Consider the following 20,066-nt stretch of genomic DNA (forward strand, 5'->3'; position numbering starts at 1 on the left):
ACCGTGGATCCAGATGGCCTCTAAATGCTTTCAGCGTCTCAAGGAGTACGTACCAAGTCGAGTCGTGCGCCACTCTCAAGTGGAGCGTGGAAGGTACGCACAACCTGTCTCTAATTCAGTTACCCATGAGCCAATATTTACAATGTATTTTTGCATCCAATCGACTTTTATGAAGCATGCTGATGGATCAGTTCAGACAACAATATGTAGTACAGACCAGTGACACTAAAGTATGAATCACTCACCCGTTTGCGCTATTGCAGTTTCGAAGTCGACTGGTTCATCTATCACCGTCTGGGTCCCTGCGGAAAAAAAAATCTTTTTTAAATAATGTATGTTGTTTTGTACATCCTCTGAAACTAATCTGTAGGTATGCCATAAATTACAATAACAAGGAGTCGAAAAGACACATTATGCTATTAGAAAACGATTAATTCTTCAGCAGTTAATTTCTAAAAATGGTTAAGTTTGTATTTAAACTAGACGTATACAAAAATAAATATTTGTGTGCAAGAAACGTATTGCACCAGAGCTCCACTCTGTATCACCACCAATCGTCTACGGTGCTAATCCAAGTCGAACCATTCGACCATCTACAACAAAAATATTTTTTACATTTCTTTATTTCTCCTAATATCCACGCAGACTCTCGAAGAATTACACACGACCCCATTAACTGCAGAGTTGTGAAAATTTCATTTACTACACGAGATTATTCACTAGCTGTAATCTCTCTCCAGCGCTTTCTTTCTATTCCATCTTCTCTGCCCTGAGTGACTAGCAGGAGAATATCCGGAGAACTAGCAAATTAGAGGAAACGCTGGAAAAGTGCAATTTGAAGAGCTCTCGCCGAGGAAGGCATTGACTCCTGCTAGAGGAGGTGCCTTGCAACCACACATATATTGTCGCAAATAACACAAATACAAGGAGTATAAAAAAACAAGGGGCCCAAATTTCATGGCTTATTCTTCTTACGTAGAAGAAGGAAGTACATCACATGAAATTGAGATTGACAAGCTTCATTTCCTTGTTAGAATTCGTTTCATCTGTGCGTTCCCTAATCTCGCTCACTCTCTTCGTGTAATTCCTATGCGATATGCACGATAGAATCAACAGAGCCGTCGCTTTCCTCGATTACAGATTCTCTAAAATTAAGCAGTTGGATTCAGTGAGAAACAAATCGCCTTACTTCCAAAGATTCTCAATTACGCTACACTTCCGCCTGGGCTATGCTAATCTGTTGCGACACCAATAGCGAACCACTAAATTCCTTTGATGCCTGCTGCAATGCGTCCTTGATAAGAACTTGTGACTGTAGAGAAATTTGCAGAATTTCCTTCAGTTTTTTTCACATAAGCTGTCGAGATGTCATTTTTTCGGTACCGCCATCGTCTATAAGTGAATAAGCGTCTCTATAATTAACTTCGTTACAAAGGTTATATGTTCAAATATCACAGAAATGCACCTTTTCTATGTATATGCTATTCTGTAATAGTTCAGATATTTATTTTGTATTTTATTGTTTGTTTGAGGTACTCCATTGGTGGAGTTCGCCAACGGATGTTCCTGCACCTACTAACACCGCACAGGCTGCCAAGGATGGCCTTGGAATACTCTGCAAGAGTCATCCATGAAATCTCAAGTTGATAATGCCTGTAACGTTTACGTTGAAAATCTTGTATAATCTGATGTTAGTGTGAGCTCAGTATCTGTTCGATATACAGTTCGAAAAAGATTTACATTAGAAGACTGACCGTTTATTTCATTTTGATGAAGAAAGACATAACAGAAATTTCATGCGTTTATGCCGCCCGAACCGTTTCAGACTACAAACACTGAAATAATAAGACTTTCGCACTACCGTCTTACACGAAATTTCCTTTACAAAAGCATTCCTCTTTTCCAGAAACCTTATAATAGACATAAGTCTTCCATTCGATTGTTCTAAACTGATTTCTCGTGTTTGTACTATTTCATTTCTGTTCATAATTTTACTGCCGAATGCTTAAACGACCTGGTGTCCTCCAGATCTTTGCTTTTATTATATACCCATTATCATATATTTATTCGCGTTTAGAAGGAAAAGTCTTTCATTACATCTCGCGGAAATTTGGCATAAATCTTCCTACACTTCCTTACGATCATCCAACGGCGGTACTTTTCTGTAGATAACATCACCAGTGAACAGCATAGTTTATTGCGACTTCCACAAGGTCGAACGATAAATAAGGAGCTGTTGTTGTTGTGGTCTTCAGTCCTGAGACTGGTTTGATGCAGCTCTCCATGCTACTCTATCCTGTACAAGCCTCTTCATCTCCCAGTACCTACCGCAACCTACATCCTTCTGAATCTGCATAGTGTATTCATCTCTTGGTCTCCCTCTACGATGTTTACCCTCCACGCTGCCCTCCAATACTAAATTGGTGATCCCTTGATGCCTCAGAACATGTCCTACCAACCAATCCCATCTTCTAGTCAAGTTGTGCCACAAACTTCTCTTCTCCCCAATCCTATTCAATACCTCCTCATTAGTTATGTGATCTACCCATCTAATCTTCAGCATTCTTCTGTAGCACCACATTTCAAAAGTTTCTATTCTCTTCTTGTCCAAACTATTTATCGTCCATGTTTCACTTCCATACATGGCTGCACTCCATACAAATACTTTCAGAAATGACTTCCTCACACTTAAATCTATACTCGATGTTAATAAATTTCTCTTCTTCAGAAACGCTTTCCTTGCCATTGCAAATCTACATTTTATATCCTCTCTACTTCGACTATCATCAGTTATTTTTCTCCCCAAATAGCAAAACTCCTTTACTACTTTAAGTGTCTCATTTCCTAATCTAATTCCCTCAGCATCACCCGACTTAATTCGACTACATTCCATCATCCTCGTTTTGCTTTTGTTGATGTTCATCTTATATCCTCCTTTCAAGACACTATCCATTCCGTTCAACTGCTCTTCCAAGTCCTTTGCTGTCTCTGATACAATTACAATGTCATCGGCGAACCTCAAAGTTTTTATTTCTTCTCCATGGATTTTAATACCTACTCCGAAATTTTCTTTTGTTTCCTTCACTGCTTGCTCAATATACAGATTCAATAACATCGGAGATAGGCTACAGCCCTGTCTCACTCCCTTCCCAACCACTGCTTCCCTTTCATGCCCCTCGACTCTTATAACTGCCATCTGGTTTCTGTACAAATTGTAAATAGCCTTTCGCTCCCTGTAATTTACCCCTGCCACCTTCAGAATTTGAAAGAGAGTATTCCAGTCGCCCGCATCTCGTGGTCGTGCGGTAGCGTTCTCGCTTCCCACGCCCGGGTTCCCGGGTTCGATTCCCGGCGGGGTCAGGGATTTTCTCTGCCTCGTGATGGCTGGGTGTTGTGTGATGTCCTTAGGTTAGTTAGGTTTAAGTAGTTCTAAGTTCTAGGGGACTTATGACCATAGATGTTAAGTCCCATAGTGCTCAGAGCCATTTGAACCATTTTGAGTATTCCAGTCAACATTGTCAAAAAGCTTTCTCTAAGTCTACAAATGCTAGAGACGTAGGTTTGCCCTTCCTTAATCTAGCTTCTAAGATGAGTCGTAGCGTCAGTATTGCCTCACGTGTTCCAACATTTCTACGGAATCCAAACTGATCTTCCCCTAGGTCGGCTTCTACTACTTTTTCCATTCTTCTGTAAAGAATTCGCGTTAGTATTTTGCAGCTGTGACTTATTAAATTGATAGTTCGGTAATTTTCACATTTGTCAACACCTGCTTTCTTTGGTATTGGAATTATTATATTCTTCTTGAAGTCTGAGGGTATTTCGCCTGTTTCATACATCGTGCTCACCAGATGGTAGAGTTTTGTCACGACTGGCTCTCCCAAGGTCGTCAGTAGTTCCAATGGAATGTTGTCTACTCCGGGGGGCTTGTTTCGACTCAGGTCTTTCAGTGCTCTGTCAAACTCTTCACGCAGTATCGTATCTCCCATTTCATCTTCATCTATATCCTGTTCCATTTCCATAATATTGTCCTCAAGTACATCGTCCTTGTATAGACCTTCTATATACTCCTTCCACCTTTCTCATTTCCCTTCTTTGCTTAGAACTGGCTTTCCATCTGAGCTCTTGATGTTCATACAAGTGGTTCTCTTATCTCCAAAGGTCTCTTTAATATTCCTGTAGGCAGTATCTATCTTACCCTTAGTCAGATAAGCCTCTACATCCTTACATTTGTCCTCTAGCCATCCCTGCTTAGCCATTTTGCACTTCCTGTCGATCTCATTTTTGAGACGTTTGTATTCCTTTTTGCCTGCTTCATTTACTGCATTTTTATATTTTCTCCTTTCATCAATTAAATTCAATATATCTTCTGTTACCCAAGGATTTCTACTAGCCCTCGTCTTTTTATCTACTTGATCCTCTGCTGCCTTCACTACTTCATCCCTCAAAGCTACCCATTCTTCTTCTACTGTATTTCTTTCCCCCATTCCTGTCAGTTGTTCCCTTATGCTCTCCCTGAAACTCTGTACACCCTCTGGTTCTTCCAGTTTATCCGGGTCCCATCTCCTTAAATTCCCACCTTTTTGCAGTTTCTTCAGTTTTAATCTACAGTTCATAACCAATAGATTGTGGTCAGAGTCCACATCTGCCCCTGGAAATGTCTTACAATTTAAAACCTGGTTCCTAAATCTCTGTCTTACCATTAGATAATCTATCTGAAACCTGTCAGTATCTCCGGCTTCTTCCATGTATACAGCCTTCTTTTATGATTCTTGAACCAAGTGTTAGCTATGATTAAGTTGTGCTCTGTGCAAAATTCTACCAGGCGGCTTCCTCTTTCATTTCTTAGCCCCAATCATATTCACCTATTACGTTTCCTTCTCTCCCTTTTCCTACTACCGAATTCCAGTCACCCATGACTATTAAATTTTCGTCTCCCTTCACTATCTGAATAATTTCTCTTATTTCATCATACATTTCTTCAATTTCTTCGTCATCTGCGGAGCTAGTTGGCATATAAACTTGTACTACTGTAGTAGGCGTGGGCTTCGTATCTATCTTGGCCACAATAATGCGTTCACTATGCTGTTTGAAGTAGCTTACCCGCATTCCTATTTTCCTATTCATTATTAAACCTACTCCTGCATTACCCCTATTTGATTTTCTGTTTATAACTCTGTAGTCACCTGACCAGAAGTCTTGTTCCTCCTGCCACCGAACTTCACTAATTCCCACTATATCTAACTTTAACCTATCCCTTTCCCTTTTTAAATTTTCTAACCTACCTGCCCAATTAAGGGATCTGACATTCGACGCTCCGATCCGTAGAACGCCAGTTTTCTTTGTCCTGATAACGACATCCTCTTGAGTAGTCCCCGCCCGGAGATCCGAATGGGGGACTATTTTACCTCCGGAATATTTTACCCAAGAGGACGCCATCATCATTTAACCATACAGTAAAGCTGCATGCCCTCGGGAAAATTACGGCCGTAGTTTCCCCTTGCTTTCAGCCGTTCGCAGTACCAGCACAGCAAGGCCGTTTTGGTTAATGTTACAAAGCCAGGTCAGTCAGTCATCCAGACTGTTGCCCCTGCAACTACTGAAAAGGCTGCTGCCCCTCTTCAGGAACCACACGTTTGTCTGGCCTCTCAACAGATACCCCTCCGTTGTGGTTGCAACTACGGTACGGCCATCTGTATCGCTGAGGCACGCAAGCCTCCCCACCAACGGCAAGGTTCATGGTTCATGGGGGGGAGTAACACTTATAAATTAAAAGCCCTTTTTGTGAAGCAATTCGGAAAAAAACGCGCAGTTGTGTGACGAAAACATTCAAAAGTTTTAGTAATGAAGTCCTCTATCACTCCCCACTTTGTCCTGGCTTGTGACAAGCAAAGCTTGACTTCCCAAATTTTTTGTCCAAGTTGGCGGGGTTCCCAACAACGTAAGTCTACCCACTAGTGTACAAGAGTAGGTATTGTTACGTGGTTCCGTATCCGCGTTGACGCATTTGTTTCATGAGCATTGTTGTTTCAACGCTGCTACACTACTGGCCATTAAAATTGCTACACCGCGAAGATGGCGTGCTGCAGACGCGAAATTTAACCGACAGGAAGAAGATGCTGTGATATACAAATGATTAGCTTTTCAAAGCATTCACACAAGGTTGGCGCCGGTGGCGACACCTACAACGTGCTGACATGAGGAAAGTTTCCAACCGATTTCTCATACACAAACAGCAGTTGACCGGCGTTCCCTGGTGAAATGTTGTTGTGATGCCTCGTATAAGGACGAGAAATGCGTACCATCGCGTACCGACTTTGATAAAGGTCGGATTGTAGCCTCTCGCGATTGCGGTTTATCGTATCGCGACATTGCTGCTCGCGTTGGTCGAGATCCAATGACTGTTAGCAGAATATGGAATCGGTGGGTTCAGGATGGTAATACGGAATGCCGTGCTGGATCCCAACGTCCTCGTATCACTAGCAGTCGAGATGACAGGCATCTTACCTGCATGGCTGTAACTGATCGTGCAGCCACGTCTCGATCCCTGAGTCAACATATGGGGACGTTTGCAAGACAACAACCATCTGCACGAACAGTTCGACGACGTTTGCAGCAGCATGGACTATCAGCTCGGGGACCGTGGCTTCGGTTACCCTTGACGATGCATCGCAGACAGGAGCCCTGCGATGGTGTACTCAACGACGAACCTGGGTGCACAAATGACAAAACGTCATTTTTTCGGATGAATCCAGGTTCTGTTTACAGCACCATAATGGTTACATCCGTGTTTGGCGAGACCGCGGGCAACGCACACTGGAAGCGTGTATTCGTCATCGCCATACTGCGTATCACCCGGCGTGATGGTATGGGATGCCATTGGTTACACGTCTCGGTCACCTCTTGTTCGCATTGACAGCACTTTGAACAGTGGACGTTACATTTCAGATGTGTTACGATCCGTTGCTTTGCCCTTCATTCCATCCCTGCGAAACCCTACATTTCAGCAGGATAATGCACGACCGCATGTTGCAGGTCCTGTACGGGCCTTTCTGGATACAGAAAATGTTCGACTGCCTGGCCAGCACACTCTCCAGATCTCTCACCAACTGAAAACGTCTGGTCAATGGTGGCCGAGCAACTGGCTCGTCACAATACGCCAGTCACTACTCTTGATGAACTGTGGTATCCTGTTGAAGCTGCATGGGCAGCTGTACCTGTACACGCCATCCAAACTCTGTTTAACTCAATGCCCAGGCGTATCAAGGCCGTTATTACGGCCAGAGGTTGTTGTTCTGAGTACTGATTCCTCAGGATCTACGCATCCAAATTGAGTGTAAATGTAATCACATGTCAGTTCTAGTATAATATATTTGTCCAATGAATACCCGTTTATCATCTGCATTTCTTCTTGGTGTAGTAATTTTAATGGCCAGTAGTGTACAAATAATGTTACAATAAAAACCGCAGCAGACATTTATGTAACCGTCTGGTCTCACGCGGCGAGAGGAGAATTTGACGAACTGGCTAACAGAATGTGAATCCAGTGTCTCACCACTGCACTGTCTCCTCTGGCCCATAGTGTTCAAGTAAATAACTTCCCCAAATTTCCAGCTGCTAACGTAGCAGGTGAATGTAGAAAAAAAGCAAGACTCTTCTTGTACATACTGGGATTAGCCTGGTGGCAGAAACTCCGTTATATTGTCTGCAGATGATGCAGTTGTAGATGGGTAAGTTGCAGCATCAAAAAAGTTACAATTATAGCATGTTAAAAATAATAATATTTGTTGTTAGGCTACTCTGAGTGTCTATATAGAGTGTTGAGTCTGATCTCTGATTCTTTTCTTCTATAGCAGATTTTGGAATGTCATGTAGTGCATTTTTTTCTATTGCAGAGCTCACATTCTCGGTCACGTATCTAAATGTTGGGGAGGGTGGTGAGGTCCATGTTGTCTTTAATTTATGTGAACATCCCAACGAAAATATGTAGAAATGGTTCGTTATGTAGTACCAGTTGCTAATTTAGAATGTGTTGGGATGAACTGGGGGGGGGGGGGGGGGGTGTTGTCTAGGACAATTATAAATAGTATTTGTGGCTGGTTGCGTTGTTCTCTGATGCGGAGTTCATGAGACCCTGCATGGATAAAATAATGCACAAATATATGTAATGTATTGCGGATAAACTGGCGGAGAGATCTGTTATTGTTCGATTACACTATTGATGACAAATCACTGGCAGATGACCATCGCGGCCTCAAGTTCAAAAAGCCTTAAAATCATTTATAATAAAATCAGATGCCAGGCGGAGGTTCACTGGAAGAATTCTAAGACATTCATTCACGAAGGAAGTGGCTTACAATACAATCGTTTAAACGATTCTTGAGTGCTGGTCGTCATTGTTAGGCGCTTACCACGAGGGTAGTTTGGAAAGTTCTCCGAATGGAATAGAAAGAAACGATTTGTCTCCCTGTACACCAATGAACTTGGTCCAGCGATGTTCTAGTAGCTTGATCCCATGTCGAAAAGTAGATTCCTCCAGGCCTGCGAAAAGCACATCAACTTCGAAAGTTGGTTCTTCGTTTGAAGAGAATCTCCGTCCACCGAAGAAAACTTGTAGCTTGGGGAAGAGATGGGAATATGATAGAGTCATATCAGATGAATAAGGAAGGTGTGACAACAGTTCTTGTCTTAGGTCATGTATTTTTGCCGTGGCAATTACACTTGTACGTGGGAGCGCACTGTCTTCACGAAAGATTACTTCCTTCATTGCCAAACCTAGCCCTTTCTCGCGTATCTTTTACTGTAGGCTTCCAGTTGGTTAGCGTAGTATTGTCCAGTAATCGTTTGACAAGTGGGAAGATAATCTATCTGTAGAATCCTTCGCATGCCAGAACACTCATGCTGTGCCACTTCCGGCAGATCCAATTACGTGTGCTTTCTTTGGTGGCGGTGAATCAACATGTTTCCACTTCTCTGGCTATTGATTTGTCTGAGAGTGTAGCAGCGAACACAAGCTTCATCTGTGGTCACCGAATGGTGCAAAAATCTTGTTGGTTGCTCTGAAACTAGGTCAAACGTTGTTCGAACATTTACGTTGTGATCGTTTCTGATCCTGCGTTAAGAGTCGCGGGAACCATCTAACACAGAATTTTCTCATATCCAGTTCCACTGTTAAAATATGATATGCCCGTTCAGATGACATCGCTACATCTTCAGCAATTTCTCGCACTTTCAGTCGACGATTCTACATAGCCATTTTATGCACTTTTGTGATTTTTTCTGGGGTACGTGCCCATCTGGCTGACCACTACGCGGATCGTCAACTAAGCTGTCCGACCAAATTTAAATCCGTTTGTTCATGTGGCGACAGTTGAATATGAAGGAGCATAGTCCCCCATGTGCTCTGAAAATCGGCTTGAATTTTCTTTGCTTTCGTACGTTTCTTTATAAAGTACTTAATCACTGCCCGAATATCTTTTTTTTTTTTTTTTTCGTCTTCACAAATCGCTACGCGAGAACAACAGTGACGTCCGTACCACAGATCTCTACCTAAAGCACTGACGCGTCACAGGATGCCCTATTATTACGCGAGAACCTTGTTGCGCTACCACTGACATCTGGCGATGATTCCGAGAACTTTTCAAACTATACTATAGGTACCCGTAATAAAACAAATATATCAGATTCAAAGAAGAGCTGAGTGTTTCGTCGCGGGCTCTCTTAGTTATTACGCGAACGTTACGGTGTCGATGATAAAACTGCAGTGGCAGGGTTCTACAAGAGAGAAGTTGCTTATCAGGGAGAGGTCTTCTGTTAAAATTCCGAGGCCGTACATTCCAGGAAGAGGCAGGGGACAAGTTACTTCTTCTCGCGTAATGATGACGACAATATAATAATAATAATAAAATAGAGCGCATACGAAGCCTTCCTGACTGTTGTTCTTGCCAAGTACTAATCGTAAATGCGATAGAAAAGGGCGAAATGATAGCTGTTCCAGCAGTACCGCACGCCACACATCGTACACTTGCGATGGGAAAAACTGACAGACTAAAACCGATACCGTTATTTTAGCCCTGAGTAACCGGTATTTGTTTGGTCTTGGTCATAACTGGTGTTTTTTTCTTTCTTTCAATAACCGTGTAAAAAAATCGAATTATCAATTAGCCACAGCAGCAGTGTTAAAATTTTTCGTTTTTAAATTAAGCTTTTTTTTAAAAAAAAGAAGATTAAATTTTACTCGTAAAAACTGCATTGGTCTGAAATATTGCCTTATTACTGAAAATGGGAGAAATGATGAGTGCTATTTTACAGTAATGTCGACAGAAACGAGTAACAAAGACATGTTATAAGATATGGTACAGCGTTGCTGAGACAATAACGTACCTGTTGCCGTGTATCGTAGCTTAAGTAATGCGTGTACGAGCAGTGTGCAAGACTTGCCCCCACTTGGTCTATACAACAATTCTCGCTGTAGTCGACGAACATCTGTTGTTTTGCGGAAAGGCATCGCCCTTAGTCAGGATACAGTATTCAACTACAATGCTTCGTTTGCGTTAAGGGTTAAAGATTTGTCCACGATTTTTATAAAATAATAAAAGAGGGAGGAAATTTGGTAACAGTAATCAATTAAAATCTGAACAACGGTTCACTCATAGTACACAATAAAAATAGAAAGTAACTGATCTGCTGTCTGCGTCTATATAATATGCCTTTATCTGCCTGTAGCTCTTGATAACGTGCCGGCCAGGGTGGCCGAGCGGTTCTAGGCGCTACAGTCTGGAACCGCACGGTCGCAGGTTCGAATCCTGCCTCGGGCATGGATGTGTGTGGTGTCAGTAGGTTAGTTAGGTTTAAGTAGTTCTATGTTCTAGGGGACTGATGACCTTAGAAGTTAAGTCCCATAGTGCTCAGAGTCATTTGAACCAACCTTGATAACGGACAAATAAACACGAAAAACAGAGTTGTTGAACCTCAGTTTTCACTCTTTATCACTGACTATTCGTTATGACCCAATAGAGGTATGATCTCCGATTACATGATTTTTCGGCAGTTTCAAAAAAGTAGAATCAATAGGAGAATACTGGTCATTCTTTTGTGGTATTCAACCACTAATCACTTTTCGAGAAAAACATTGAACGGTGGATGGACTAAGTTTTATTTTATTTATCTATTTAGTTTAATATTTTGATTCCATATATCACGAAACTGAGAGGCAAAATTTTTCAATCTTTGTTAGATTTTTACGTTCTTACAGGAAATAATAGGAATAAAAAACCTAAATTCGTTTACTTCAGAAGCAGGTTATTTTGAGCGGTTATAACAGTCAGGTTAAACTGGCGTGGGGAAAAAAGATATGATATAACCGAAAACCGGATGTTTCTGCAGTGACCGCCATCCTAGCCGCACACGAGGGCAGCGTTTCCGGGAGGGTAGTACTGCCATAAGAACAACGGAGACTATTCTTCAGTCAAAGACCAAAACGTCACACCGGATGTAAGCCAATATCAAACTTCAAGAAACCCCCTTGATTTGTTGATCATAAGTCGTAGCATATGTATTTCACTATCGTATTTCAGCAATAAAATCCGATGACGTAATTTGTTTCCAGTCGGCATACCGCAGTGCTTTTCCACTTACTTCTGTAGTTATGGGAGTGATTGTTAACAGTGAACGTACGAGTAACAGAAGACAACAAGCGTGCAAGTCCTTCTACAGAAGATGAGGAAAAGTGAAGAACGGCATAACCAGCGATTACGTGTATCTTTCTGCTGAGCCAATTCTGTGGAGGTCGGTGGTCTGTCCATGATCTATATGTGGACAGTCTCAGCGGCTGAACTGCTACGTATTGTACCACATTTCATGCAACCATGGTTACACATCCACATGGCTTATGGGCACACCAACCCGTACTTTCGGTATTTCGAAAAAGCAAGTCACATTCCAGATATGCAAATTCCATAGTCACTTGACAGTAAACTCCTGTGCCTGCAATACGACGCAAGCAGAGGCTGGCCTGTCTGAGAGAGGACTCGCACAAACTTTATCTTCTGTAGTCAGCTGCTATTTATGGGCCCACCCTTCACAGCTCAGAGGTCGGCGATATGTAACTTCATGAGCTGTGACACCGTCGCTGTACTCATCTCATAAATCTCAGTGTCACTTACATACGGTGTAAATTTCAGGTAGCGGATCTGTTTCTTGGAGGTGCAATTATCACAGATGACAAATGAGTAAATTCTGCCTATTTTTCAGCTTTTTTTTACGAATGACAAATTGTGCTAATTAAGATACATTTTCTCACGATGTTCGTTACCTGATACCACGCAGTGATTTGTTATAATTTTTTTTTGGTACATTTTTCCTTCGGTTCTGAGTCAGGCTTTTAGCAATAATATCACGGTTTGAGGTACACATACTTGACTAGTTTGGCCTTTAGCAGTCATTTAAGGAAAGATTAGTACAACAAGACGAGCTGTTCCAGACATATTATATCTTTTCAGATAATCCTGGCTGTCTGGGTGCAGAAGCTAAGAACAATAACTCTGCTGCCCAGAATTAATGAAAAGTTGAAGCTCGGAACATATACATCAGATGTAAAAATACTTTAGTTATTACGAGTCGAAAAGAATGTGACTATTTAAAAATTTCACCATTCTAATACCCGGACCATTCTTTTCTGGAAAAAGATCGTCACGGGTGAGGAGGCTTCGTGTCCTCAAGGGGGAGGGAAGGAGGAGGGAGGGGGGGGTGGGGAGATTGAGAAAACACCTGAAGAATTAAAACAGGCGTCCTACTACTTCTCTACTTTTTATTCATCCACTTTTACTACTGACAGCGTACATAAGGATTTCTCATACTCTATTTCTCACTCAGAAACTAATAAGTATAATTACATATTAAATATACCTCATATGATGCAATATGCAGTAGTTTCCGTGACCTTTGTAGCCAAATTTATGATCTTACAAATGTATGTGTAATATTTGAAATTATAACTTCAAATATTGTGGAACCGTTTACAACAAAATCTTGAACGCAAAGAACTCGAATTGCAAGAAAGACTGTATAAAATCTGTTTCAAATGAGAGGTGTAATAGGTTCTACGTCAAGGGAAACGAAGAGCATAACTATAATCGACCAAATATAATCACTCACAGGACACGAGAGAGCTTTCTGCTATCCACCAAATTGTTTGGACAAAAGTTGCAGGTTAGGAGGACAATCTCTGATGGGTATAGTCCTAAGCTCAATGGTACTTCAAGAAGTTCGAAATTATCGGTAGTGGCAGGACGAGAGACGCTGGTTACAACTACAGTACCTTTACTTTCGTAAAAGCGTTACAAATGCATCTGCCTTTCATATGACTCCATATTAGATTGTACAAGTCCAAACCCTTCATGTAAATTCGAAACTTAATTGGAGGAGTTTCTGTTTGACTATAAACAACGGATCTTTCTTCATAACAGCCTTAATCCTGTTGTTTCTAAATTCAGTTTTAAACTACCAGTATGTATGGAGGACAAAACAGTATTAATCTTTCATGTTGTTATTTGACATAGTCAAATTAGAGATAAGCGATCTGTGTTTAGCGAAAGTGGCAGGTTCATAAAAAATCCTTTATTAATCAATATCGCAAAAATATTTTGTTATTACTAGTTTCGGTCACATTAATTAGCAATCTTCATATCATACAAAGTTTTTTATACTCATCGTTCCCCTGACGTGGTACATTTATGTTGTTATTTGACGTAGTCAAAATGGAGATAAGCGATCTGTGTTTATTGAAGATTGTGCTTTCGAAAAAAATGGAGCCGAAACTAATGATCAATAAAAGAAAGACTTTATTTTCGGCCGGGTCCACAGCATATTGGAAATCAAGAAAGGATAAAAACACACAGTAAACGGAAACAAAAGTTAATTACAGATACAAATCATAACAAAATTAAATCAATGAAGTACACCTAACATCACTGACCAGCAAAGATTAAACTGTAAACATAAAGCATCAACGAGGGTAAACGGTCAATCTAGCTGTCAAAAACATTTCCCAAAAAAAAATACACAAATAGAAATTACGTGATTTATAACAGCCTAGCAATAAATAGACAGTCGACAGCTTACTAACTGACGCTGTAAGGACGCAATTGCAAGTAGACGAAAGCATATATGAAAACTGACCCTTATGTACAACTTTTATAAACGTAAGTAGACTCACCAACTGTAAAATCTACGGTTTACTTAAGAAGGGCGCTATAGCAGAAACTAGCTTGTAGTAAGGAAGAAGCACTACTAATTAAACTGTATGCAGCTTGCTTCGAATAATTCAAATATATTTGCGATATTGACTAATATAGGATTTTTTCTGAATCTACAACCTTCATTAATCTTGTAACCAGTTAGTTAATTTAAATTGTCTAACGCTGAGTTATCCTCAATTATTTGTTTTCCCTTTATGTAACCTGAAGTCATGTTATGCTTGATACAAGTGAGTGGCGATTAGATGATGAATTTTTGAGATACAATTTCGTGAATTTTGCTCATGAAAAGAGTTGCAGTTACATATGCTGACACACGTTTGTGAATGATTAGGTTTTGATTCATGACATCTTTAACGGGATACTTAACTACTTTGATAAATGCGTCACTGCTGACTAGAAAGTTGCGATTTTAGTGATATGCACGTTGAAGGTGTTAATTTGGTTCTGTTGTTTCGATTACTAAGTGGATTAAACACAGCTTCAGTAATTTATTTAAACACGACCAAATTCAGTGGCATAGCCTACAAACATATCTAAGGCCAACACAGTAGTGAGGTTAAAGTAGTAACGTGTCTTGTTATTACTGCAGTAGACGATACATATGAGCTCGTAATGACAGCAGCCCTGGGCAGACATAACTTTTTGCAATTATGACCGTATTTATGATGTGTATACTTTCCATAGCCCACAGTAGTACCAAAGAGGTCACCATTTACAAAGTCACAACACATTTCCTCGATTTTCACCCAACGATTCTCCAGTCGTTTGCTTTGTCATGGTTATCTATGTGTGTAATTTTATTCCTCTCTACTGTGCAGTTTCGAGATATGCACACTAAGGCTAATTATCTGTCAGTGTATTAATTATGAAACAGGATTTTAAACACCATCTTGAAGGGTGGCCCTGCCACTCAATAAATACCCCACGGCAGATGATGTTTAGAGCACAAAATATGCAGCGTTAATTGTACGACAGTATGAGTAACCTGCAAGATGAACATATCCAGTGGCTTGTTCCATTGAATGTGAGGATCATTAAATACTCAGTCTCGTGACCTGCTGATACAGATCAACTACTTACTCCGAACGTTATTTAGTAAGCACAAGGTGTATCAACAAATCAAATGATGAAGGGTAAACTATGCTTCTTCTGAAAGGACAAATTCTAGTCTGGACTATACAATTTATCTGGAATAAAATCCATTCGATCAGCATTAACAATGAAAAAGTTACAAAATCTCCAGTGGACACATAAAAACATGAATTGATTGCAGCTAATTAATATTGGTTAGCGTCTACATAATTCCGCTGCAATCTGAGAATCTCTGAATGACTAACTTCACTTCCGTGCGGAAAACTAGGAGAATCTTCTCCAATCAGTTGATGTGCAAACTCAGTGGAGAAACTTCTACTTATATTCCTATCAATTTACACTATCTGCCCTGAATACTAAGCTACTGATGACCCTGTAGTTTGGTCCCTTTCTCTCCAAACCAACCAACCAACCTGAATACCGGAGCTGGTGTCTATTTCAGCATCTCAAACAGCGTGCTGGGGGCGTGCACTGACGACGTTCGAAGTTTCTGCGCTGTGAATGAGGCTGCGGCCCCGCGTGGGGGGTTGCTTATTAGTACTACAGCAACACTTCAAGATGTTTATCCTCTCCCTGTCGAACGCCTCTTGAGTTGTGAAATTTGCGGCCTTTCTTTGCCTCTCTGATTTTAGAAGTAGCCTTACGTACCATAAGAATTCGAGCTAGTGTGTAGTTTCTTTTATTCCGCTCTCTTCACCTGAAATTCTTAATCTTTAGCTGCTCAATACAGCTTATATAAATGGAAAAGCACATGAATTCGGCTGTATTTTAAAATAAATAATCATTGCTTTAGCATTAAACTTAAAAAAGACGAGTATGAATTCATTTTTTTACCTCTGTTGAGGTAGTTGTTATGCAAATAGTGAATCTGCAAGTTCCGTGAAATCTAGCAATAAATTTGCTAACCTTAAGTGCCAGATGAAAACAACTCATTCTTGAGCCAATGAGACCTTATCATCCGCGCAAATAAGTCTGTTACGACCTTAACGCAAGAATAGGTGTTAAGCAAGAGACCGTAGTAGTTCTTCGCACTGAAATGAAAATGCAAAAACCCACGCATGCGGACTAAAGCAGGACACGAATAATTCCTCATAAAGTTATTAGTACCCGTGAAAACCACAGTTCACATCCTTCTCCATATAATGTTTCAGCAGCGTCTCATGGATTGAATTACGCATGAATGTGATTCTTCTCAACAGTCTTCTGGTGACGTAGAACAGATCGCTACGTCATCAATACTTACTTCATAGTTCCAACGCATTATTCCGCTTCTTATTTATACGTACGCCCATTTTTCTTCTGTAGTTCGGATCGACTCCATGCTCAGGTTAACGGATGTTGACGGATATAAGCATCTTTTTTTGTATCTTCCGCCACAGTTTTTGCCCCCCACACTTTCCTCTAGTACCTGACGTCTTAACACGTCTCCTATCATCCTATACTTTCTTCTTGTGAGTGCTTCCTACATATTTCTTATCTCCTTATTTCTTACCTTACCAGCTCACATAATTTTCGCCGGCCGGGGTGGCCGAGAGGCTATAGGTGCTACAGTCTGGAGCCGTGCAACCGCTACGGTCGCAGGTTCGAATCCTGCCTCGGGCATGGATGTGTGTGATGTCCTTAGGTTAGTTAGGTTTAAGTAGTTCTAAGTTCTAGGGGACTGATGACCTCAGAAGTTAAGTCCCATAGTGCTCAGAGCCATTTGAATTTGAAAAATAATTTTCAACGTCCTTCTATAGCGCAACATTTCAAACTTTTCGATTCTCTTCTCTTCCGGGTTTCCCGCAGTCCATGATTTACGTCCGTACTATAGTGTTCCCCAAACGCACATCCTCAGAAAGTTCTTCCTGAAATCAAGGTCATTGTTTGACATTATAACACTTTTCTCTAGCCAAGTAGTGACCTCTTGTCCAGTGTTAGTCTTCTTTTTACGTCGTTTCTACCGGCACGCACGAGCTCGGCAACTTCCACTTGCTCATGGCAGACCAGCCGCACAAACACGGCACCGAGCGAGGCGGCGCAGTGGTTAGCACACTGGATTCGCATTCGGGAGGACGACGGTTCAAGCCTGCGCCGGCCAACCTGAATAAGATTTCCCGTGATTTCCCTAAATCGCCCTCCAGGCCAATACCGGGATTGTTCCTTGAAAGGGCACGGCCGACTTCCTTCATAATCCAATAGTCGTCTCCCCCAACCAAACTCGGTCTTCGAAATCGGAACGGAGAAAGTGTAGGACCTTCGCCACTATTTATAACACTCTCAAAGAATATTGTAAATACTAAACCAAAGAACAAGATAAAAAAGAAAACAAGTTATACATAAACACAAAATATTATTACTAACTTCACATACAAAGATATTTTCTGCAAAGAACTCAATTTCTTTTATCTTATGTTCTGCTCACGGCTGCTTTCTATGAAACGGACTTCACAAATTCTAATACGCCAATTTCACCAGTTGTGAGTAAATCTAATTTCTGTTGTAGGAAAGCTTGCCTCTTCCTGGTTTTTGAATCCGTTTTGATGATGTGGCCCTTTTATGCAGAGTCAGTGCTTGTGTACGTATCAGTTTGTTCACAGACTTGGAGACGTTTGGGTGAGGAGGTTCACACGAAGCACTGAAACGGGAATGAAAGCTTTGACAAGCGTTACTCGTTCTCCATAAAGAAACGCAATATGCTGCCAAGCATGAAGAGGAAATAGCATCAAATATTCGTCAACAATGTGATTTTCCGTCATACAGTCAGCAAATAATGATCTTGGTCTGTTGGCTGCATGCTGACCAGCTCAGCGAAGACATCACGAACAACTTGAGGACTTAAGTAATTAAGCCTAAATAGGTTATGCAGCCACTGGCGCTTTCCACTTTCCTGGTCTTTGTACTTCGACGCCAGATCAAGTGTTTGTATTTTTCGCCACCTAAAATACGTATAAAACAGTAATGATTGTAGAAATTTCAAAGGCAACAATTTTTTAAAGTCCGCGACTTGAGCGATGTACACAACCTTTGGTACCGTGGATGGTGTATAGCCAATTTTACGAAAAACGTAATTTTAAGAATGGCTGCAATCTACTGTGTTAAAAAATGAAAAATGGTATTCTATACTAATTGTGTCCGTTTATCGTTCAATAGTAATACGATTTTCTTAAAATGGCAATTACAGTTGCACTCAGGAAGCTTCAGACAGGTGAAGCCGACAGTAAGTAATCTTGACTAATCGGAAGACTACCTTAATACTCTTATGGTTGGACCGTTCAAAATCAGTCACCACTGTTTTTGGACTAAGTAACAGTTGCGTTTTCCTAGATTCTTCTTGAACATGTTTCCTTCTTCTTACATTTTATAAGGTTGAACACTAATGATATGTAAAAAACTCTGAGTAACTGTGGATCGTGAATAAGTGGAGAAAATGTTTCGCTGTATATTTAAAACTACCGTCTATCAGTATAGTTTCCTGCTGACACGTATTGTAGATCGCAGTCGGCTGAATAAACAATATGATCATTTTTCATATGCACGAAATGTATTCGTAGTTGCGAATATGGACACCCATCGGTTGTATAATGGAATGACGGCAATGAAAATTTATGCCGAACCGGATTTACCGCCTTACGTGAATGGTCGCTTTAACCGCTTTGGCTATCAGTGCAAGACTCACGGCCAGAGCTAAACTTCCATATGTAATCGTTCGTGCGTCACGGATTGCACTCGTTCACATTATGTAATCGCGCAGTGGGGAGAGGGGCGGGGGGAGGGAGGGGGGTGCTGGTGGGAGGGGCAATTTAATTGAAAGTTGCTGCCTGGTATCGGCGGATAAAACCGATTTTCAGTGCATGTGTAGTTAAGAAATACGGTGCAATGTTCCTTCGGACAAGCATGCATGTTTGAAGCAACATAACATACAGTAACGACACAGGCAATGCAATATCGGGCTTTCCATATCATTATAAGCACCAAGACTTCGATTTTTGTAGTTGGACTCCAATCTGCGATAAAGCAACATGAATTAAAATCGCGGCTTTTGGAAGTTTTGTCATACTCTTCGAACGAGCGTGAATAAAATTGTTGCAGTATATCTTACATCTATCCTTGCTAGTTGATTCACAGTTGTCGGTTTGTCATATGCTTCTTTGCCTGTAAACTTCGGTGATCTTTCACCTAAAGTTTCGCCTTTTGTGTTAACAGAATTCGTTATGATTGCTTTGGATCTGGTGTGTGGCCATAAATGCCTTCCAAACACGAAAATAAGTTTTCGACGCCTACTGTAAATACTTTAACTGGACACTTTGAATTTTTACCACAGAATAGCTATCCACTTCGTTCAGTACCTAGAACTCTTTTATAAGGTTTTAATTTATAGCCATCGCAGGTTAAATACATATGACCACAATCACTAAAAATACGAGGGATAATCAAAAAGTAAGTGTTCTGTGGCTTTTTGTTTTTGGAGGGTTCGCCACACTGAGTACTAGAGGGGTGGGGGGAGCGGGCTCTCCTGACAAGAGCAACCATCACAAGAGGTCGGCAGTACGCAAACTCAAGGTGTAATGTTCAGTTGCGTTAAAGACGTCGGTAAGAAATCCCGCCAAGTATCAGCTATGTGCTGTGATTTACTTCTTACTCACAAAACGAAAACCACGTTTCGAATTCTTTTCGCGAATCACAACTACTTACGGTGAAGATGTTATGAACAGAACGTGTGGGTTTAATTGGTGTAGC

The 20,066-nt window shown here is 41.0% G+C and overlaps 1 protein-coding gene across 1 annotated transcript in view; it reads right to left on the bottom strand.

Moving 5' to 3' along the window:
* The window catches only part of LOC124613210 (probable metabolite transport protein CsbC), a 210,275-nt gene that overhangs the window by 125,568 nt on the left and 64,641 nt on the right, over window positions 1-20,066 (bottom strand). The window contains exon 2 of the mRNA XM_047141885.1: window positions 246-302. Within this exon, the coding sequence (XP_046997841.1) occupies window positions 246-302 (57 nt within the window). The remainder of the gene's footprint in view (window positions 1-245; window positions 303-20,066) is intronic.

Source organism: Schistocerca americana, chromosome 4, assembly GCF_021461395.2.
Source record: "Schistocerca americana isolate TAMUIC-IGC-003095 chromosome 4, iqSchAmer2.1, whole genome shotgun sequence".
Taxonomy (NCBI): domain Eukaryota; kingdom Metazoa; phylum Arthropoda; class Insecta; order Orthoptera; family Acrididae; genus Schistocerca; species Schistocerca americana.